The sequence below is a fragment of the Palaemon carinicauda genome, chromosome 30 (genome assembly GCF_036898095.1).
Source record: "Palaemon carinicauda isolate YSFRI2023 chromosome 30, ASM3689809v2, whole genome shotgun sequence".
Taxonomy (NCBI): domain Eukaryota; kingdom Metazoa; phylum Arthropoda; class Malacostraca; order Decapoda; family Palaemonidae; genus Palaemon; species Palaemon carinicauda.
Genome location: NC_090754.1, coordinates 77389851 through 77414850, shown reverse-complemented (window position 1 = coordinate 77414850; position 25000 = coordinate 77389851). Strand labels below are relative to the sequence as shown.

At 35.6% G+C, this 25000-nt stretch overlaps 1 protein-coding gene across 2 annotated transcripts in view; it reads right to left on the bottom strand.

Annotated features, from left to right (window-relative positions):
• LOC137623845 (uncharacterized) overlaps positions 1-25000 on the bottom strand; it is a 335076-nt gene that overhangs the window by 62 nt on the left and 310014 nt on the right. Inside the window, exons 4-6 of one of the 2 annotated variants that reach the window (XM_068354650.1) lie at positions 3282-3965; positions 2724-2919; positions 1-741 (exon numbers count right to left, since the gene is read on the bottom strand). The exon at positions 1-741 is cut by the window's left edge and continues 62 nt beyond it. In XM_068354650.1, coding sequence (XP_068210751.1) covers positions 417-741; positions 2724-2919; positions 3282-3965 — 1205 coding nt within the window. In that variant the 3' untranslated portion in view covers positions 1-416. The remainder of the gene's footprint in view (positions 742-2723; positions 2920-3281; positions 3966-25000) is intronic. The other variant, XM_068354651.1, reaches the window with a different exon arrangement.

Genomic DNA, 25000 nt, shown 5'->3' with positions numbered 1-25000 from the left:
ACCGTCAGTGCCACGCTGTCACATGTGGTGATCACTCGTGACCTTCCTGTGTCACGTTGCCACATCAAATGATCACTCATGACCTATCTGACCCTCGCTTCTCATTTAATCACTAGTGCTTAATTCCTTCACTCTTTCCTACACTGTTAAAAATTTATAATAAAACGGTAAAAATCCTGGACTAAACGTTGCCAGGCTTTTACCATTTTAAAAAAGGGATACATTGACGTTAAAGAGTGATATTACGGTCACCAACCCGTAAAAGATAACAAATAGGGTAGAAAATTACGGTCGTCTGTATTTTACTGAAATACGAATGAGAACAGTATATTCTTACGGAGAATTTCCGATTAAAATTACGATTTCTTTTTTTAACAGTGTACAAAACTCCTACTTTCTTTCATCTTTTTTTTTTTTCAAACAGTCAAGTACTCTAGAGATTGCGAGCGCCGTGGCAAGGAAGGTCTGAAGGAATCGAACGGGGACTCGCTTCTGAAGTCTTCTTCTAAAAGGCTACTTCCCGGGGGCAAGTTCGATAACAACGTGTAAAGGGGCGGGTGGCACTTGAGTCCCTCATCCCGAGGGTCGCAGTCCATGGTGTCACTGCCAAGGACCAATTCTATCTGGTCCGATCCTCGCCTCCTTTTACTCTTCTTGATTTTGGTGGCCAGGTGGGCCTGGTAGGAGATGTCCGGGAGGCAGAAGTCACACATGCCCGTGCTGCAAAAATGGGGAAATTTCCTGTAATTAAAATAATGGATTACTCATCACAAAATAGTAATTTGGTAATAACCTTAATATAAAAATTTCATGGTATTTTTAGCCATCAATGAAGCATATTAAAATGCCAAATCCTTCTACTGATAAAGATGAAAAGGCTAAAATAATTTGAAAAGTTTCAAAAAGCCAAATTCTTCAATCGAAAAAGATGAAATGGGTGAAATAATTTGAAAAGTGTCAAAAAGCCAAATTCTTCAATTAAAAAAAATGAAAAGGCTGAAATAATTTGAAAAGTTTCAAAAAGCCAAATTCTTCAATTGAAAATGATGAAAAGACTGAAATAATTTGAAAAGTTTCATAAAGCCAAATTCTTCAATTGAAAAAGACGTTGTTACTGTTTTTAGAATGATTTATTGTTAACATATTCTCATCATTTATTTATTTCCTTATTTCCTTTCTTCACAGAGCTATTTTTCCCTATTGGAGCCCTTGGGCTTATAGCATCTTGCTTTTCCAACTATGGTTGTAGCTTGGCTAGTAATAATAATAATAATAATAATAATAATAATAATAACAATAAAAGGCTGAAATAATTTGAAAAGTTTTCAAAAAGCCATATCCTTCAACAAAATGATGAAAAGACTGAAATAATTTGAAACGTTTCAAAATGCTAAATCCTTCAAAAGAAAATTACGAAAAGACTAAAATAATTCGAAACGTTTGCATCTACGAATTCTGAATTTACATATACATCAATTTACAGCCATTTGAAATTTACTTTCTCAACTCTCGCACCAAATGGATTCCCTTAGTTAATCAATAATCAATTACCTCGTATCTTTAGGAATACTTGGCACCTACTTATCATGTAGGTTAGATAATCATATAAATATTGAAGGGTACTTCAACCACATCCCCTCCCTTAATTTCTACTCTCTTTGATGCAACCTTGGTTATTGAATATTCTTACCATAATTCATTATATGTATAGCTTTATTAGTTGTAAAGAAGCATGAATAAATTTGCATAATTAATCTACAAGGGACATTCTGATAAAGACCCATAATTAGAAGTTTTCATTATTATTATTATTATTATTATTATTATTATTATTATTATTATTATTATTACTTGCTAACCTACAACCCTAGTTGGAAAAGCAGGATGCTATAATCCTAGGGGCTCTAACAGGGAAATAGCCCAGTGAGGGAAGGAAACAAGTAAAAATAAAATCTTTCAAGAACAGTAACATTAAAATAAACACTTCCTTTATAAACTACAAAAAATTTTCCAAAACAAGAGGAAGAGAAATAAGATAGAATAGTGCGCCGGAGGATATTCCTTAACATCTTAATATGTAGTTAAAATCTGAAGTAACAGTCCTTAATAATCCATTATGGAGAATTGTGCTCTGCTAGTATATGTTTTAGTTTTTTTTTTCATCTTCGTTCATGCTGACTTGATATCCTATCAAGTAAATTTCGATCACTACGCATCAGCTCTCAAATATCAGTCTGAAGTTATACCCTGTTTACTTAGCACCTTATCATGCCAATTTCAATGGATGTTACACAAACACACTAATATATATATATATATATATATATATATATATATATATATATATATATATACACATAATGTACAGTACATATATAAACATACTGTAAGTGTATATATACCCTGTATATATATATATATATATATATATATATATATATATATATATATATATATATTACATAAGGTTTAATTAAATTCTATTTGATATCTCTCTCTCTCTCTCTCTCTCTCTCTCTCTCTCTCTCTCTCTGTCTGTCTGTCTGTCTGTCTGTCTGTCTGTCTGTCTGTCTCTCTCTCTCTCTCTCTCTCTCTCTCTCTCTCTCTCTCTATATATATATATATATATATATATATATAGAGAGAGAGAGAGAGAGAGAGAGAGAGAGAGAGAGAGAGAGAGAGAGAGAGAGAGAGAGAGAGAGCAACCCAAGAAGCCGTACCTAACAGTGGGGCATTCCTGTTCATAATCCTCGTCTTCCCTGTAGGAGGCGTAAGCCATGTGTTCGCTATAGGCCGGATGGTTCCTGTACCTGCAGCAGCAGAAGGCGACGCAAATCAGCAGGAGGACTGTCATCAGAAGCGACAACGGGACTGCTAATAACAAGGCTTCTCTGATCTCTGCTGCCATGAGGTTATCTGAGAAGGCGAGGGTATGAGAGAGGGCATTGGAATGATCAACTGAAAGGGAATAATATCTACAAGAACTATAATACAAAGTAGACACATATATGCACCTGAAAGCAGTTAAATATTCACGAAAATAATTAGTTATTATATAAGATTATTTACTTATTAAGTGAATATCAAAATCTGAAGTGTAAAGAAATGTTTGTTAATAACCACTGGTGTCTCTTCTTCGAGTTTTAACTAGATGAAAAAGTGGGTAGTGGTAAAAATTTAATATTAAATTTAATGGATCAATATAAAATTGAACATAACACAGTGACTGCTATATGAAGAAATTCCGTTGGAAGAGAGATGGGGAGAATATGACTTACCATCTTCGATAATATCATGAGGACTTCTTATGTGCGTTATGTTTCCCATTATAATGACATTTGTTAAATTATCAAACTGTCTATTCACTCTGTTGGCCCCTGTGACACTATCTCCAGTCGAGGGTTTCTCATTCACAATTGCATTTCGGAAGGACTCAGAATTAACAGCTAATTTCGCAGAGGCTCCTATCTCCCCTTCGCGTTCTACGGGTTGATAGACTCCTACCGGAGTAGTCGTCTTGTACCGCCTGTGGTGGTTCTTCCGGCGGGAGTGACGTATGTGGTGGTGTCTAGTCACACTCCTCTGCCAGCTTCCACCACCACTGCCAAAGCCTTCAGTGGCTTCTGGATCATACGAGTCTTTCTTGGCGAGCTCGTTCCATTCGTCATCCTCTGGTCTTGCGTCTATGTCGTACCTCTTCTCTCTACGTAGATTCTGTTCTTCCATTTCCTCGCCGCTTTCGTCTTCCGGGAGAGATAACAACTTACGCCTAATTGCTAGTAACAACTCGTCTAAGAAACCACCATCGGTCAACACATCATCGGCTCTCTGTGTTGGTGTCATTATCCTTCTCTCTGATTGGATATTCTTCTGAGGTAGTTGCTGACGAAGATGGGCGATGTCATTGTCAGCCCTCGAGGCGGCTTCTAGCACCTCCGGAACTTCGTCCATTTTGTCATTTTCTGTAAATGGAAAAATAAATAAAAATGAGATCAAATAATAAACTTAAAAGAGTATACCTTAAGATTACTCACCATCGTGTACGCGTTCTATGTAGTTGAATTTAATCTAGCCCTTGCTATGCGTAGGTCAAGAATCACAGATTAAAGTGTTTTTGTAGAAATTTAAATATCAACTTGCTATATTAGTGGGTTTACAAGCAACAAGTTCTACAAGTTAATATGAAAAAAAAAATCAATTAATTGATAGTGAGTTTGACCCATCACTCATTTTTGGATTGATAGTTTAAAGGTATAAAAGTCGCGCATGAATGGCAGGGGCAAGGGACAGTGACATTGCCCTATCGAGCAGGACAATGCCCTAGAGACTGATCATATATACATATCATCAGCGCCCAAGACCCTCTCCACCTATGCTAGGACCAACAAGGGCCAGGAAATGGCTGCTAATGACTCAGAAGATAGACCTATAGGCTCCCCCAAATCCCCATCCTAAGCTCACAAGAATGGTGAGGTTGCAGCGATCAAAGAAACTTAAGAGTTTGAGCGGGGCTCGAACCCCAGCTTGGCGTTTCAGTCAGGGATGTTATCACATCGGCCGTTACAACAAACTTTGTAAATAGGTGACACCAACATGTATTGAAATAAAGTTGACATTGAGATATTTCATATTCGGATAAACAGTACTATTAATCATCATCATCATCATCATCTCCTCCTACGCCTATTGACGCAAAGAGGCTCGGTCATATTTCGCCAGTCGTCTCTATCTCGAGCTTTTAAATCAATACTTCTCCATTCATCATCTCCTACTTCACGCTTCATAGTCCTCAGCCATGTAGGGCTAGGTCTTCCAACTCTTCTATTGTCTTGTGGAGCGCCATTGAAAGTTTGGTGCACTAATCTCTCTTGGGAAGTGCGAAGAACATGCCCAAACCATCTCCCTCTACCCCTCACCATGATCTCACCCACATACGGCACTCGAGTAATCTTTCTTATACTTTCATTTCTAACCCTGTCCTGTCACTTAACTCAAATTTTCTTCTGAGGGCTTTGTTCTCAAATCTACAAAATCTTTTGGTTATTGTTTCATTGTCATACTACGACTCATGTCCATAGAGTAACACCGATCTCACTAAACTGATATATAGCCAGATACGGTCCGCAAACATCTTTGACTCAAGGTAATCTCCATACAAGAAAAGGAAGAAGATTTGTCCTTGTCTCTAAATAATCCCTTTCCCCATATCACTGTGATACTACGACATCCAAAGACTTAATGTAACACAGAGAGTTACCAAGTTTCATACAACAATATCATTCACTTTATACATTATTCTTTCTAATTGGTCTTTGATCTTTCCCTCTGGATGTAATCAGTGCTTCCCGGATGGCATTCTCAGATCTGGAGGTTGATCCCCTACTGGTCCAATTTCTAAAATGAACACGCTTCAGCAATTACGGGAATATCTTACTAAATCCAAGAAGTAATTCAAAAACCACAAAGGCATTTTTTTTGCTGGCACTGGTGGTTTTATTTTTAGTTCATCAAGATGGTGACTGTACATATGGAAATTAGAGATAAAACCTAACTGCTTTATGCATGAAAGGAAGAACTGGAACCCTACTGCTTTGTGTTTGCATAGAGGAGATAAGACCAAACTGTTCTACTTAGGAAAAGCAGAGATCAAACCTCAGTCCTTTATGATATGAAAAGGAGCTTTGACCCCGATACTTTAGGTATGTATACAGAGCTAAAAGCTTACTGCTTTATTTATGAAAACTGAGATAAAACCTTACTGCTTTATTTATGAAAACAGAGATAAAACCTTACTGCTTTATTTATAAAAAAACAGAACTAAAACCTTACTGTTTCATGTATGAAAACAGAGCTAAAACCTTACTGCTTTATTTATGAAAACAGAGCTAAAACCTTACTGCTTTATTTATGAAAACAGAGCTAAAACCTTACTGCTTCATTTATGAAAACAGCTAAAACCTTACTGCTTCATTTATGAAAACATAGCTAAAACCTTACTGCTTCACTTATGGAAACAGCTAAAACCTTACTGCTTCACTTATGGAAACAGAGCTAAAACCTTACTGCTTCACTTATGAAAACAGAGCTAAAACCTTACTGCTTCATTTATGAAAACATAGCTAAAACCTTACTGCTTTATTTATGAAAACAGAGCTAAAACCTTACTGCTTCATTTATGAAAACAGAGCTAGAACCTTACTGCTTTATTTATGAAAAAACAGAACTAAAACCTTACTGTTTCACTTATGGAAACCGAGCTAAAACCTTATTGCTTCACTTATGAAAACAGAGCTAAAACCTTACTGCTTCACTTATGAAAACAGAGCTAAACCTTACTGCTTCATTTATAAAAACAGAGCTAAAACCTTACTGCTTCACTTATGGAAACAGAGCTAAAACCTTACTGCTTCATTTATAAAAACAGAGCTAAAACCTTACTGCTTCATTTATGGAAACAGAGCTAAAACCTTACTGCTTCACTTATGAAAACAGAGCTAAAACCTTACTGCTTCACTTATAAAAACAGAGCTAAAACCTTACTGCTTCATTTATGAAAACAGAGCTAAAACCTTACTGCTTCACTTATGAAAACAGAGCTAAAACCTTACTGCTTCATTTATGAAAACAGAGCTAAAACCTTACTGCTTCATTAATAAAAACAGAGCTAAAACGTTACTGCTTCATTTATAAAAACAGAGCTAAAACCTTACTGCTTCATTTATGAAAACAGAGCTAAAACCTTACTGCTTCACTTATAAAAACATAGCTAACACCTTACTGCTTTATTTATGAAAACAGAGCTAAAACCTTACTGCTTTATTTATGAAAAAAACAGAACTAAAACCTTACTGTTTCCCTTATGGAAACAGAGCTAAAACCTTACTGCTTCACTTATGAAAACAGCTAAAACTTTACTGCTTCACTTATGGAAACAGAGCTAAAACCTTACTGCTTCACTTATGAAAACAGAGCTAAAACCTTACTGCTTCATTTATGAAAACATAGCTAAAACCTTACTGCTTTATTTATGAAAACAGAGCTAAAACCTTACTGCTTCATTTATGAAAACAGAGCTAAAACCTTACTGCTTTATTTATGAAAAAACAGAACTAAAACCTTACTGTTTCACTTATGGAAACCGAGCTAAAACCTTATTGCTTCACTTATGAAAACAGAGCTAAAACCTTACTGCTTCACTTATGAAAACAGAGCTAAACCTTACTGCTTCATTTATAAAAACAGAGCTAAAACCTTACTGCTTCACTTATGGAAACAGAGCTAAAACCTTACTGCTTCATTTATAAAAACAGAGCTAAAACCTTACTGCTTCATTTATGGAAACAGAGCTAAAACCTTACTGCTTCACTTATGAAAACAGAGCTAAAACCTTACTGCTTCACTTATAAAAACAGAGCTAAAACCTTACTGCTTCATTTATGAAAACAGAGCTAAAACCTTACTGCTTCACTTATGAAAACAGAGCTAAAACCTTACTGCTTCATTTATGAAAACAGAGCTAAAACCTTACTGCTTCATTTATGAAAACAGAGCTAAAACCTTACTGCTTCATTAATAAAAACAGAGCTAAAACGTTACTGCTTCATTTATAAAAACAGAGCTAAAACCTTACTGCTTCATTTATGAAAACAGAGCTAAAACCTTACTGCTTCACTTATAAAAACATAGCTAACACCTTACTGCTTTATTTATGAAAACAGAGCTAAAACCTTACTGCTTTATTTATGAAAAAAACAGAACTAAAACCTTACTGTTTCACTTATGGAAACAGAGCTAAAACCTTACTGCTTCACTTATGAAAACAGCTAAAACTTTACTGCTTCACTTATGAAAACAGAGTTAAAACCTTACTGCTTCACTTATGAAAACAGAGCTAAAACTTTACTGCTTCACTTATTAAAACAGAGCTAAAACTTTACTGCTTCACTTATGAAAACAGAGCTAAAACCTTACTGCTTCACTTATGGAAACAGAGCTAAAACCTTACTGCTTCACTTATGGAAACAGAGCTAAAACCTTACTGCTTCACTTATAAAAACATAGCTAAAACCTTACTGCTTTATTTATGAAAACAGAGCTAAAACCTTACTGCTTCATTTATAAAAACAGAGCTAAAACCTTACTGCTTTATTTATGAAAAAACGGAACTAAAACCTTACTGCTTTATTTATGAAAAAACAGAGCTAAAACCTTACTGTTTCACTTATGAAAACAGAGCTAAAACCTTACTGCTTCACTTATGAAAACAGAGCTAAAACCTTACTGCTTCATTTATAAAAACAGAGCTAAAACCTTACTGCTTTATTTATGAAAAAACGGAACTAAAACCTTACTGCTTTATTTATGAAAAAACAGAGCTAAAACCTTACTGTTTCACTTATGAAAACAGAGCTAAAACCTTACTGCTTCACTTATGAAAACAGAGCTAAAACCTTACTGCTTCACTTATGAAAACAGACCTAAAACCTTACTGCTTCATTTATGAAAACAGAGCTAAAACCTTACTGCTTCATTTATAAAAACAGAGATAAAACCTTACTGCTTCACTTATGAAAACAGAGCTAAAACCTTACTGATTCACTTATGAAAACATAGCTAAAACCTTACTGTTTCACTTATGAAAACAGAGCTAAAACCTTACTGCTTCACTTATGAAAACAGAGCTAAAACCTTACTGTTTCACTTATGAAAACAGAGCTAAAACCTTACTGCTTCACTTATGAAAACATAGCTAAAACCTTAATGTTTCACTTATGAAAACAGAGCTAAAACCTTACTGCTTCACTTATGAAAACATAGCTAAAACCTTAATGTTTCATTTATGAAAACAGCTAAAACCTTACTGCTTCATTTATAAAAACATAGCTAAAACCTTACTGCTTTATTTATGAAAACAGACCTAAAAGCTTACTGCTTTATTTATGAAAAAACAGAACTAAAACCTTACTGTTTCACTTATGGAAACAGAGCTAAAACCTTACTGCTTCACTTATGAAAACATAGCTAAAACCTTACTGCTTCACTTATGAAAACAGAGCTAAAACTTTACTGCTTCACTTATGAAAACAGAGCTAAAACCTTACTGCTTCTCTTATGGAAACAGAGCTAAAACCTTACTGCATCACTTATGAAAACAGAGCTAAAACCTTACTGCTTCACTTATGAAAACAGCTAAAACCTTACTGCTTCACTTATGAAAACAGAGCTAAAACTTTACTGCTTCACTTATGAAAACAGAGCTAAAACCTTACTGCTTCACTTATGAAAACAGAGCTAAAACCTTACTGCTTCACTTATGGAAACAGAGCTAAAACCTTACTGCTTCACTTATGAAAACAGAGCTAAAACCTTACTGCTTCACTTATGGAAACAGAGCTAAAACCTTACTGCTTCACTTATGAAAACAGAGCTAAAACCTTTCTGCTTCACTTATGGAAACAGAGCTAAAACCTTACTGCTTCATTTATGAAAACAGAGCTAAAACCTTACTGCTTCACTTATGAAAACAGAGCTAAAACCTTTCTGCTTCACTTATGGAAACAGAGCTAAAACCTTACTGCTTCACTTATGAAAACAGAGCTAAAACCTTACTGCATCACTTATGGAAACAGAGCTAAAACCTTACTGCTTCACTTATGGAAACAGAGCTAAAACCTTACTGCTTCACTTATGAAAACAGAGCTAAAACCTTACTGCATCACTTATGAAAACAGAGCTAAAACCTTACTGCTTCACTTATGAAAACAGAGCTAAAACCTTACTACTTTATTTATGAAAACAGAGCTAAAACCTTACTGCTTCACTTATGAAAACAGAGCTAAAACCTTACTGTTTCACTTATGAAAACAGAGCTAAAACCTTACTACTTTATTTATGAAAACAGAGCTAAAACCTTATTGCTTTATTTATGAAAAAACAGAACTAAAACCTTACCGTTTCACTTATGAAAACAGAGCTAAAACCTTACTGCTTTATTTATGAAAAAACAGAACTAAAACCTTACCGTTTCACTCATGGAAACAGAGCTAAAACTTTACTGCTTCACTTATGAAAACAGAGCTAAAACCTTACCGCTTCACTTATGAAAACAGAGCTAAAACTTTACTGCTTCACTTATGAAAACAGAGCTAAAACCTTACCGCTTCACTTATGAAAACAGAGCTAAAACTTTACTACTTCACTTATGAAAACAGAGCTAAAACCTTACCGCTTCACTTATGGAAACAGAGCTAAAACTTTACGGCTTCACTTATGAAAACAGAGCTAAAACCTTACCGCTTCACTTATGGAAACAGAGCTAAAACCTTACCGCTTCACTTATGGAAACAGAGCTAAAACCTTACTGCTTCACTTATGAAAACAGAGCTAAAACCTTACCGCTTCATTTATGAAAACAGAACTAAAACCTTACTGCTTTATGTATAAAAACAGAGCTAAAACTCCAGTGCTCTAAGTATTTTATGTATGAAAAGAAGAGGTATAACTCACAGCTTTAAGTATTTTATGAATGAAAAGAATAGTTAAAACCCCACTGCTTTATGCACTTTATACATAAAAAGGTTAATTCCCACTAACTTACACGTGAAAACAGCTAAAAGCCCATTGCTCTATGTATGAAAGGCAAAACTAAAAATTCCATTTCATTACGTAAGAAAGGCAGAGCTAAAATCCAATGCAAATATATATGTACAGCAATGTTTAAAACACACTGCTTCAGGTATGAACAGAAGGACCAAAACCACAGCCTTATATATGAAAAGAAGAATTAAAAACACTTTTTTTTTTTTCATATCATAAAAAGCATAATTATAGCCCTCCTGCTTTAATTACGAAACACAGAGTCAAACTCCCAATGTTTTATATATGAAACACAAAGCAAAACCTCCACTAATTTATGTATCAAAAGCACATTAAAAAAAACTAAGCGTTACGTATGAAAAGAAAACTAAAACAACACTGCTTTACATATATAAAGCAGTGCTAAAACCTTACTACTAGGTGTATGAAAATCAGAGTTAAAACCCCGCTGCTTTATGTATAAAACATCTAAAACACTATTGCTTTATGAATGAAAAGTACAGTGAAAAAGCAATGAATTTTTTATAATAAAAGCTAAGCTACAACCCCAATGTTTTACATATTAAAAACTGAGCTACAACGTCCCTTATTCATGTATAACAAGCAGAGGTAAAACCCAACTGCTTTACATATGAGAAATTTTGCATAAACCTTCTACAGATTGTGTATGAAAAACAACTAAAAAGCAGAGATAAAGCCCAACTGCTTTACATATGAGAGAGTTTGAATAAACCTTCTACAGATTGTGTATGAAAAACAACTAAAAAGCAGAGATAAAGCCCAACTGCTTTACATATGAGAGAGTTTGAATAAACCTTCTACAGATTGTGTATGAAAAACAACTAAAAAGCAGAGATAAAGCCCAACTGCTTTACATATGAGAGAGTTTGAATAAACCTTCTACAGATTGTGTATGAAAAACAACTAAAAAGCAGAGATAAAGCCCAACTGCTTTACATATGAGAGAGTTTGAATAAACCTTCTACAGATTGTGTATGAAAAACAACTAAAAAGCAGAGATAAAGCCCAACTGCTTTACATATGAGAGAGTTTGAATAAACCTTCTACAGATTGTGTATGAAAAACAACTAAAAAGCAGAGATAAAGCCCAACTGCTTTACATATGAGAGAGTTTGAATAAACCTTCTACAGATTGTGTATGAAAAACAACTAAAAAGCAGAGATAAAGCCCAACTGCTTTACATATGAGAGAGTTTGAATAAACCTTCTACAGATTGTGTATGAAAAACAACTAAAAAGCAGAGATAAAGCCCAACTGCTTTACATATGAGAGAGTTTGAATAAACCTTCTACAGATTGTGTATGAAAAACAACTAAAAAGCAGAGATAAAGCCCAACTGCTTTACATATGAACAAAGCAAAATCCCCACTGTTTTATGTATGAAAAGCAAAACTAAAACTTCACTACTTTACGTATTTTACGCATGAAAATATAGCTAAATACAACTTCTTTGAATATGAAAAGTAGATCAAAGACCACAGTGCTTTACATATGAAAAGCAGCTTTAAAATCTCATTGCTTCATGTGTGAAACACAGAACTGAACTACACTGCTTTGAGGTATGAAAAGCAAAGTAAAACCCTACTGCTTTAAATATGAAAGACAGAGATCAAAACCACTACTTTATGTATGAAAAGCCGACCTAAAGCCGCCCACCCCTTTCTTTAAGCACGAGAAGTCGAATTAAAAGCCCCAGTGCTTTACGTATGAAAAGAAAAGCTAAACTTTCACTACTATATGTATGATAAGCCAAGCTGATATCCAACTGCTTTATCTATGAAAAGCAAAGCCTATACCTCACTGCTTTACTAATGAAAAGTAAAGCCAAACCACCACTGCTTTACTCATGATACGAATATCAAATCATAATTATAAGAACAAATAACAAAAGTAATGCCATTTGTATACATAATAATATATGTAATTATCCAATTGACTGGCAACATTCACAAAATAATATATGTAATTATCCAGTTCACTGGCAACATTCACAAAATAATACATGTAATCATCCAGTTGATTGGCAACATTTCCAAACTTTGTTAAAAAACACTGATTTTAAAGCTAAAACTACAATGCTTTACTAATAAAAAGCAAAGCTAAAACACCACTGCTTTACTTATGAAAAGCAAAGCTAAAACTCCACTGCTTTACGTTAGAAAAAACAGTTTTAACATTACTGTTATACGCATAAAAATCAGATAAAACCTCCTTTCTTAGGTAATCACTCCTACAGTAAGAGAGAGAGAGAGAGAGAGAGAGAGAGAGAGAGAGAGAGAGAGAGAGAGAGAGAGAGAGAGAGAGACCTATCATTGAGGCACTCGTTAATTATAGAACTCAATATATTTCTTTGTACAGGGAAACCCCTATACTCTTGAAGTACACAACCATTGGAAATGCCCGGAGAGCTCCTTCAATTAATATTAATGAGGTTATTTCATAAGCCCTACACCGATGGTATTCAAAACCTCCTTTATACCAACCTAGGTAAACATCGGGTTTATATCATAAGCCTGTTATTTTCTTAGATATAAACGCATTAGAAAAATGTTTTTGATCTCTAAATCGTTCTAATAGCTTTTATAATTTACGTAATATATATATATACATACATACATATATATATATATATATATATATATATATATATATATATATATATATATATATATGTATGTATGTATATGTGTGTATATATGTATGCTGTATATATATATATATATATATATATATATATATATATATATATATATATATATATATATATATAGAGAGAGAGAGAGAGAGAGAGAGAGAGAGAGAGAGAGAGAGAGAGAGAGAGAGAGAGAGAGAGAGAGAGAGAGAGGCGAATGGTATAAATCTACATGCACCTTTATCCAAAAATGTTGTCCATCACTAAATTAGAAATAGAATATTATAGAAAAAAAGTATGAAATTTGAGCAACAGGAACTAGTGGTGCAATTGGGTAGGCAATTGAATGCCGTCACGGAAATTTATTATTATTATTATTATTATTATTATTATTATTATTATTATTAGTAGTAGTAGTAGTAGTAGTAGCCAGGCTACAACCCTATTTGGAGAAGAGGGATCCCATATGCCCAAAGGCTCCAGCATGGAAAAATAGCCAAGTGAGAAAAGGAAATAAGGAAATAAATAACCTACCAGAAAAGTAATAAACAATTACTAAAAAAATATCTGAAGCACAGTGACAACATTAAAATAGATCTTTCATTTATAAACTATAAAAGTGAGACTCGTGTCAGCCTGTTCAACATAAAAATTCGTTGCAAGTCTGAATATAGAATATCGGTCATATGGTCCAGTCTTGGGGAAGCGCCAGGCCCCCGATGCACTAATATTATTATTATTATTATTATTATTAGCTGCAACCCTAGTTGGAAAAGCAAGATGAAATAAGCCCAGGGGCTCCAACAGGGAAAATAGCACAGTGAGGAAAGGAAATAACGAAAAATAAAATATTTTAAATATAGTAACAACATTAAAATAAATATTTCTTATAAAAACTTTATCAAAAGAAGAGGAAGAGAAACTACATAGAAGTGTGCCCGAGTTTACCCTCAAGCAAGAGAACTCTAACCAAGACAGTAGAAGACCATGGTACAGAGGCTATGACACTACCCAAGACTAGAGAACAATAGTTTGATTTTGGAGTGTCCTCCTAGAAGAGCTGCTTACCATAGATGAAGAGTTTCTTCTACCCTTACCAAGAGGAAAGTACCCACTGAACAGTAACAGTGCAGTAGTTAACCCCTTGGGCGAAGAAGAATTGTTTGGCAATCTCAGTGTTGTGAGGTGAATGAGGACAGAGAAAAATCTGTAGAGAATAGGCCAGACTATTCAGTGTCTGTGTAGGCAAAGGGAAAGAACCGTACCCAGAGAGAAGGGTCCTTTCAAGTGCTGTCTGGCCAGTCAAAGGACCCCATAACTCTCTAGCGGTAGTATCTCAACGGGCGGTTGGTGCCCAGGCCAACCTACTACTAAGATGGAAAGGTTAAAAGATTAAAGCAAACATGTGGGAACGGGGGGAAAGTAGAGGGATAAAAAGCTAATACAGCAAGGGGACAATGCAAAGTTGCCCAGACTCTACAGACTCTAAGCCCCAACGAGAATCATGAGATATAAAGAAAGATAATTCCTATTTAGAAATTATTATCATTAACTCACACAGGAAAGCATATACAAACTTACATTGTGTATCGTGAAGTAGCTGTTAAGTACAAACAGAAAGGTGAGGTGAGGTGAATGTAACTGACTTTATTCAAGAAGTCAACGAGCCTATATAGAAACGACTGAGGGCAATAGTGGCACAAAATTCCATCAATGTGAAGCATGCAATGGCAAGCTTAAACAGGTTTTCTATTATCTGAGAGAGAGAGAGAGAGAGAGAGAGAGAGAGAGAGAGAGAGAGAGAGAGAGAGACAGAGAATACAATAGCATTACAGTGTATGAACGCGTATGAAATACATGTGCGGTACTAGTCCACACCATGAAAATACATACTTATTGTCTACCATAGCAACATCCCACAGTTTGTAATTATCTTTTTCACTTATATTGAAAGTACCAAAGCTGACGTGGTGTGGTCGATGCATGTGGTGGGGGAGGTTGAGATCTCTTAAAGCCGAAGAGTGTATTTAGCAATTTCCTCTTCTGGCTCTCTTCTTGTGTGCATAATAAACTCATTGTGATGTTGAATTCTTAAATTAAAACGTTTATTTAATATTATATTAAACACACCTATATGTATGTATATATATACATATATATATATATATATATATATATATATATATATATATACATATATATGTATATATATATATATATATATATATATATATATATATATATATGTGTGTGTATTATATATATATATATATATATATATATATATATATATATATATATATATATATATATATATATATATGTGTGTGTATTATATATATATATATATATATATATATATATATATATATATATATATATGAATGAGAAAAAAGTCATCTGAGAGAGAGAGAGAGAGAGAGAGAGAGAGAGAGAGAGAGAGAGAGAGATTTTCAAATGAACTTTCAAGATCGAAAAGTGGACTTTGTTCAAACAGGCAGGAGGATGAATAGGGTAACCAAGAGTAAACTGACAGCGAAAAGAAGATGAGTTGGCAGATTAAAATATTTTTACTTTAAATTAAGTGAACAGGCAAAATTTATTGACCAAATTGGATCTCAGATAAAAAAAAAAAAAAAAAAAATTACAAGATGCAAGTGGAGGTATGCAGTCGGTTGAGTGCAGTCCTGGATCGATGGAGTATTTTGAAGACTTGTTGAACGTGGAGGATTGAAGAGAGGCAGTGTTTAGTGTTGCAAGATTTGGAAAGCATAACCGAGTGTTGCAAGGCTTAGCGTGTTGTGTTGCAAGGATTAAGAGGCTTAGCATGCTATCTTGCAAGGCTTGAAAGGCTTTACGTGTTGTGTTGCATGGTTTGGAAGGCTTATCATGTTATGATGCAAGGCTTGAAAGGCTTAGCGTGTTGTGTTGCAAGGCTTGAAAGGCTTAGCATGTTGTGTTGCAGGGCTTGGAAGGCTCAGCGTGCTGTGTTGCAAGTCTTGAAAGGCTTATCATGTTATGTTCCAATGCTTGAAAGGCTTAGCATGTTGTGTTGCAAGTCTTGAAAGGCTCCGCATGTTGTGTTGCAAGAATTGAAAGGATCAGCGTGGTGTTGCAAATCTTGAAAGTTTTAGCGTGTTGTCTTGCAAAGCTTAGAATGTTGTTTTGCAAGGCTTGAAAGGCTTAGAATGTTGTTTTGCAAGGCTTGAAAGGCTTAGAATGTTGTTTTGCAAGGCTCGAAAGGCTTAGAATGTTGTGTTGCAAGGCTTGAAAGGCTTTGTGTTGTGTTGCAAGGCTTGGAAGATTTAACGTGTTGTGTTGCAAGGCTTGATAGGCTCAGCGTGTTGTGTTGCAAGGCTTGATAGGCTCAGCGTGTTGTCTTGCAAGGCTTAGAATGTTGTTTTGCAAGGCTTGAAAGGCTTAGAATGTTGTTTTGCAAGGCTTGAAAGGCTTAGAATGTTGTTTTGCAAGGCTCGAAAGGCTTAGAATGTTGTGTTGCAAGGCTTGAAAGGCTTTGTGTTGTGTTGCAAGGCTTGGAAGATTTAACGTGTTGTGTTGCAAGGCTTGATAGGCTCAGCGTGTTGTGTTGTAAGGCTTGGAAGGCTCAGCATGTTGTGTTGTAAGGCTTGAAAGGCTTAGCCTATAACTGAAAAGGATTGCAGAAACCAGGTTTAGGAAAGGATTATACATTAGGATTTGATTGGATTATAGTTGAAATGCAACATTGATATTGTGATTGGGTATCTGATGAGGGTTTGCAAGATAGGATTGATCGTTTCATGCAGGTGATAAAAGTGACTGCAAGGTTATTGTTACAGGAATTATGGTAAACAATACTTAATTTCTACTAAATAGACCAGAAAAGACACAGAAGGATTTTGATAGGAAAAGTAAGGCTGGTGACAGGAAGTCTGACAGGTGCAGAACATTGTTAGTTTAGATAAGGAAGAGGTTGTGAGAATAAAAAGTCTGTAGTGAATCAGTTAGGTAAGAAGGTTGAAAATAAAGGAAAAATATGGCATACATGGACCTAGCAATATAGTAGGAAAAAGAGGAAGTGTGGCGGGTGTTGAGAATAAGTGGTATAGGAAATCAATTGTTGTGAGTATTTAAAAAAAATATATGGGTGAATTCAAATGTTTAGAATAAACTGGCATGCGTGACTGGTTTGGTATGAAAGTTGGTATGAGGCAAGGGTGTATTATTTATCAATAGCTGTTCAAGAGGTGTGACAAAGAACAGTAGTTGTGGGAGCAAAGTTGTGGAATATGAAAATTATTTGTAAATGGAGTGTGGAATGGATTTTTGCAGATGATCTTGTGCTGACCAGGGGAAGTGAAGAGAAAATGATCAGACTAGTGAAATAGTTTGTGGATCCAAGAAAAGAAAATTGAAGATGATAGATGGAAACAAAGAAGCTGGATAAATGAATGGAATATAAGTGGTTGGTTCTTGTTAATATTTGGGGTTAAATATAACAGATGATGGTCCGATGATAAAGAAATTGTCACAGAAAAGGTGAAGCAAGGTAGCAGGATGTAGGCAAAAGCTTAAGATCAATGTTCGTGGAAGTCAAGCTGGCAATGCATATTAGGATTGTTGAGCCAACTCTACTTTATGAAAACATAAATGAAAAATGAACTGTTCGTGCACTATATGTTGTTTAAGTATTGACAGGGTAAGAAATGTGGAGATATGTAAAAGAGGTAAAAATGTTAGTGAAAATTGTAGAATTACGAAGTACTTGGAGGTAGGAAGAAGGCCTAGAGACGATTAGATAAATGGATTGAATGACATATTAGAAATGAAGGGGCTTACCACCCAGGAAGTCCCTGTAGGGATGAATGGTGCTTTGTATCCAGGATGGTTTGATGCATTGCTAATGATCTTTCTTTGTAGGTTTATGAAGCATGTAAGCTATGGAAGCTTTATTGCACAGGGGGTTCATTCATAATAGTTCAAGAATGAATGTGGCAGTGACGGTTATGTTGTTCCTTTCATCGAGAGCCATTGCCCTCCTCCCACCGTTAAAAAGATTTAACTATAAATTTGGGTTTTATAACCAGGCCCTGGAGCCTGTGAGGCCATTCAGCGCCCAAGTGCAACTGAGGAAATATTATAGTTACCGCATGAAGTAAAAGTTTGGAATGCAATATGGAAAAAAAGAAGCAAGAACGTAGATAAAGTAGAAAGATATACGATACGTGTAGAGAAGAGTCTTGACAAATGCCTACAGTGCACCGCATGATGCGGTGATGTCACTACCCCTATTCGGAGGGCCCTCGCCGTTAAGGGAAACGCCATGACGTTAAAAAACTTATCTATAAGCAATTTTTATAAAGTTACAAGTAATCCAGTTCCTCAGAAACTTGGATGTGAAAGGACCTTCCCTTAGCATCGCCACAGGTAGCCCAAGTTCTTCCTTCTCCGTGATCAAAAGGATTCCAGCTGGAAGCGCTACTTACCGTAGAGTGGCCTCTTTGGACATCCTCTTCGAAAATGGTGTTCAGTCATGAATTAATATGCTACGTCAAAACTCCGATGTCCAGAGGACGAAAGTCCCGACATCCATCCATCAGAGTAGATGAGTAGAGGAATAGGGGATTGCCTGGGTGACTGGAATTGACACCAAAGAGGTAAAGGAGAAGGAGAATGTCTGACACATGTAGGTATTGATGAACTTATGGAATTTAGGCCATACGGAGAAGCCCCGATGCCGTGGCGAGGAAGCACAACTTGAGTAAAATTAAGTAGTTGCACTGCGAAGTATTTGTTAAAAAGAGGTATTTAAGCAGGACAGAAAGTGAGTGCAGCTAGGGCCAATGGGACACTGCACAGGCTTGAGTAAAGCCCAAGGCCGTGTAGCAATGCATATTGCGTGAGGTGCACTGACGACATTACCCACGTTCAGAGATCTGATAATTGTTTACTGCCCTGTAGCATGAGGATAAACTGTTCATGGCTCTCTCGTTTTTACTTAAGATGTAATTCCATTTGCATTGGAACCGATTACTACAGACTGGTACTCATTGGCCAAAGACCCCCCCCCCCCACCGGTCTCTCTCTCTCTCTCTCTCTCTCTCTCTCTCTCTCTCTCTCTCTCTCTCTCTCTCTCTCTCTCTCCGTCGTACCAAAGAAGTTGGCATACAACAAGGTACGACCAACAGAGAAATATTAATAAACTCGAAGTCGAGTCGGAGATTGGATGGTTTTTATTACACAGTAAGCAGATTATATCAAAGTAGGCAAGAACCAACATTATCTGACAATGATAGAATTCCTCTGGCGCCATGAACGTTGTGGCTAATGTTGAGAGAGAGAGAGAGAGAGAGAGAGAGAGAGAGAGAGAGAGAGAGAGAGAGAGAGAGATAAAGAAATTTTTTTTTCATCTGTTACGGGTAGGTAACATGCAATAAGAAATTTTCAGTAATGAATAGACTGAACAATATCTAAAAAGGAGAAATTTCAAAATACCTATCATAGTTGTACTATATGTAATCGCATGTCACATGTCATAAAAATTACAGGTTATGAAAGAGAGGGTCGAAACAGCAAGTTCCTACAATACCATCCATTAGCTCAAGATGTATGAGATGTTAATGGAAATGAAAGACGGAAAGTCTAATCGTGGAACTTATTAACCGTAGTGTTTCATACACTCTCATTCACAGTAATGCTATTGTTTTTTTTTATCTTACTCTCTCCCGCACACCTAACAGAAGATCCTGTTTAAGATTGCCATTGCATGTTGGAACTTTTGCGCTATGGTTGTCCTCAACCGTTTGTATATAAGCTCGTTATGGCACAAAAATTCCAACAATGTGAAAAATGCAACGACAAGCTTAACAGGTTTTTATATTAGCAGTGCGGGAAAGAGCCAGAGACAAAAAAGCAATATTATTATTATTATTATTGTTGTTGTTGTTGTTGCTTGCTAAGCTACAACCCTAGTTGGAAAAGCAGAATACTATACGCTCGAGGGCTCCAACAGGAAAAATAGCCCAGTGAAGAAAGGAAATAAGGAAATTACAAGAAAAGTAATTAACAATTAATATAAAATACTTTAAGAACAGTAACAACATTAAAATAAATATTTCATACATAAACTATAAAAACTTAAAAAAAAAAAAAAAAAAAACAAGAGGAAGAGAAATAAGATAGAATAGTGTGCCCGAATGTACCCTCAAGCAAAAGAACAGTGAAAGACCATGGTACAGAGACTATGGCATTACCCAGGACTAGAGAACAATGGTTTGATTTTGGAGTATCCTTCTCCTAGAAGAGCTAGAGTCTCGGTTTCATTATTCAATCTTTTATTATCACTAATGTTATTATAGTATATTCTAAAGGCACAATGGCCTTTCCTATAGTTAATATCCTTGAGATTATTATTTTGGTGATTAAATAAACGTTTCACCTAAATATTTATGAGAGAGAAAAAACTCATTAGAAGCGATATAATTATTATCGATGACGTCAGCGTGATTTTTATCCATTTTTAATCCACCAAGGTTATAAAATTGGATTCATTAGGATGCATATAATGACACAGATAATGATGATGGTGACATAACGTTGAGATGATGGACCCATAGCTGATGGTGATAATGGTGATACGAACACATTGATGAGTGAGAATAGTATTGGGTAGATTATGACGTCATCAAGTAAGAACAATTTATATGATAATGGTAATGTTAATGATTGAAATATATTTCATGACGAGACACAGCAATTATTAATTAAAGATTACAAAAGAAATCTAGATTACAATGATATAAAAACCATTACACTCATAATAGATATATTGAAAAGGACAATATTCTGTTGTGAAAAATGGTTGTGAATGATATGATAACCAGTCCGTTTAAAAAGGGTGTCTTCAAGGAGAAACGGAATTCGTAACTGCAACATTAATTCCCCATATGAAAGACCTAAGACCCCTTTTGCTAATTGTTCTCCGGACTCTAACAAGCTGAAACCCACTCTAAACATATGGATAATTCATGTATAACTTCCTGGACACAAAGATTATTAATCAACAAAGATATTTTAAGACTACTCTGCCCTTCTGCTCTGAAAACTTCCGTTTATACAGTTAGCGCCAATCTATGCATTGCCTTCCAATACATTTAATTGCTCTAACTCCAAATGTTGATCTATCTTTATGTAAACCCCAGCAATGGAGGAAATTGGTGGAATAGGAAACGTGGTCGAGATGAAGAGAAAAGGGGTTAGCTAATGATAAAATGCTGGTTGGTAATAGTAAAGAAAAGCTGAAGAGATTGGCGAAAGCAATCGATGTTGGTCTAAATTTTATAAATGTCAAAATTGTTGAGCTATATAGGTATTGAGGGGTTAATGTACCGGCAATTATGGGTTGAGAGAGGAGTCTTGGACAAGATACACTGTTAAAAAAAACCGTAATTTTAATCGGAAATTCTCCGTAAAAACATGCTGTTCTCAGCCGTATTTCAGTAAAATACAAACGAATGTGATTTTGCCCTTCTTTTTTTTTATCTTATACGGGTTGGTGACCGTAATATCGCTCCTTTACGTCAATATATCCGTTTTTAAAACGGTAAAAATCTTGGAATAAATGATGCCAAGCATTTACCGCTTTTTTTGGTAATTTTTTAACAGTACTTAAGATGTAAATGGGAATGTTCAGCTCAATCCTTCAGAGAAATTGAATATTGATTTTGAAAATATGAAAAAAAGGTCAAATCAATCGAGTTCAATTGTGTAGATTTACACGTGGGGTAAAAAAGGTTTGATTTATAGCAAAATTTACTTATTCAACAGGGAGATATGTTTTACACCAGTGAAAAGAGGGATATAAGTGGTTTGATCATTTTTGGCAATACGAAGAGAGAAAGATGAATATATCGGGTCAAGTACATTCAAGATATATTGAGTAAAAGGAAAGAAGCTCGAGAAAGTGTTGTTTACGTGATATGGAAGGTGAGAAGCAATGTGAGGTCCTTGATATTTAAATGAGAGAGAGAGAGAGAGAGAGAGAGAGAGAGAGAGAGAGAGAGAGAGAGAGAGAGAGAGAGAGAGAGAGATATATTCTGTAATAACCTGATTCTTGTAAAAATGGCAACACATATCTTAGCAATCCCCGTAAGACTTACACCCATTCCTGATCACAGATCTCATCTTATTCTCCTCTTCTTTCCCGTCTTTCCTCGTCTCCCTTTCATACTTTGCTCTTCTGGATCTTTTCACACACCCCCCCCCCCCGCACTCTTCCTTCCCTTTCCGGTATGGAACTCCCACGGTCCAGATATACCAGGCCAGCCAGGCAGCGTACCGATTTTTAAGCCTTTTCTGCGCAACTACGTCATCTGAAGGGGCTTAATGGTGGTGAGAACCATTCAGAATGTAGATCTAATACACAGTCAATGTAAATAAAGCAATAATTTACCTTTTGAAAATATTCTATTAAGTTACAACTTTCCTTTTTTTTCTTAGGACCTCCCTGCATGGTTGTCCTTGAGGTTTTCTATACTTTATCAAATAATTAAGATATCTCATTTGGAAATATGTCGATATCTTTAAAAAAAAAGCAATAACATCTGGACCGTGGGACCTCCCCACTCCAAAGGTTCAACTTGTAATGGGAGTCAAGTAGCGGCACGTCAGGGGAAAATTAAGGTCCTTAACTCAGACCCTGGAAGCTGCTTTTACGAACGAGAAGCGAGAGATTATCGCTCTTATGGTATAGCATGGCTAAGGTTGCATAACTTTATTCACAAATATATTTACCGAGGCGAGATGGGGGGTTTCATCTTAGATAACGTGGAACACCATCCTATGATTATAATATCGATAAAATTAGGGAATACTGTACTCTCATATATCTTTTTGATGATTATGAAGGGGGAGGAAAATATATATACTTGAGGTTGATAGGTATAATATAACTAAGGATATAATACAAAAAAATGGGCTCATCTAATACTTTCGACAAGGAGGGTGATCTAAAATATACTTTCATACAGGTGTAGTCGTTACTAATATTATTATTGTTATTATTATTATTATTATTATTTGCTAAGCTACAACCCTAGTTAGTAAAGCAGGATGTTATAAGCCCAGGGGCTTCAACAGGGAAGATAGCCCAGTGAGGAACGGAACTAATGAAAAATAACATATTTTAAGAACAATAACATTAAAATAAATATTTCTTTTATAAACTCTTATATAGCAATAGAAGAGTATACGAGATAATCGAGGCTGCTAATATTAATACGAGGGACGTTACGAACTGTTCTAAAGATTAGAAAAATGTAGCTTTATTTCTTCATCGTTGAACATGAGCAAGTAAGGAGGGAGACTATCTTTACAGATCTTCTTTCCCATCATTGTCCCTACATTAAGGTGTCGGTCGCCTGATGTGCCCTTTCCAATGCCTTTGATCAAAGACATCTTTTACAACCAAACCTCTTCTCTCTAGATTATTCTTCATCTTACTTCGCCTTCTAATTCTTTGCCTCCCACTAGGAAAAGGCTTTCTCTTGTTCTTCGTTGACTATGATATTGACAGGGAAATATATGAATATGCGTTGCCATTTTTGCCAGTAAAAGAATGAATATATAATAGTTTCTTTGGACTTACCCATTACCCCTTTATCTTTCATATTTCCCTAGGTGTCTGTCTCAGAATTAGACTTACAGTATCTATAGAAAGGCCAGTGTGAATATCAAATTGTGATTCAAGTTTAAAGGTTTAAAGGGCGCTCATGAATAGCAGAGGCAAAGGACAGTGACAATGCCCTAAGATGTGACCATAACATAAGATCAGCGCCCAAGCCCCCTCTCCATCCAAGCTAGGACCAAGGAGGGCTTGGCAATGGCTGCTGATGACTCAGCGGATAGATCTAAAGGCTCCCCCAACCTCCCCATCCTTTGCTCACAGGGATAGTCAGGTTACAGACACTAGAGACACTAACGATTCTGAGCGGGACTTGAACCCCAGTCTGGCGATCATCACGTTACCAAATAGGAAACCACAACAGTAATTTAGGTCATCTATTGCGGAGCAGGTTCCGAAAATCCTCTTTTTTCATTTTTCTGAAAGGTTTCCTTTTTATTGTTAAGTGTAAACAGAGCGTCTGTTTATTAACATAAAACAGATACAAATGTGCACAATATGGAAGATGAAATAAAGATATTCCATTAATAATTAATTTTATACAGCTTTTAGCATTTACCTTATCACCCTTTTTATTACTCCGTTCGCCCACTTTGATTATAATTTCTTCTTTGAGAAATATTGTACCAATTCTTTACCCAATTTTTCAACACCTTTAACAACTTCCATATCTTATTTTCTCTATAAAACACCCAATAGAGGAATTTGTTCATAATACAATAATCATTCCGCCTATGTATTTTGTCCATAAAAACTACATACTTAGCTACCTAACCTTCATAAAGTTACCCTTTTTCCGCATCCAATGTTCGATCACCATAACTGCACAATCAACAGCTCCCCCCCCCCCCCCTCTTCCCAAAGCCCGGATTTGTTAATATTATTTCTTCTGAGGAGGTGGCAGTTCGGCACTCGGAAAGTTCAACAAGAAAGTGTCGCCTCAAATCTAAAGCAAAACTTTCCTGGAGGCGAAGTTTATGAATCTCAAATTTCTGTTCGTTTTCTTTAGATGTCGTTGCAAATTCCATTTCTGGCTCTTTGTGATTTCCCTTTACATGACTGAGTATGCAATAGACTATGCGTGATG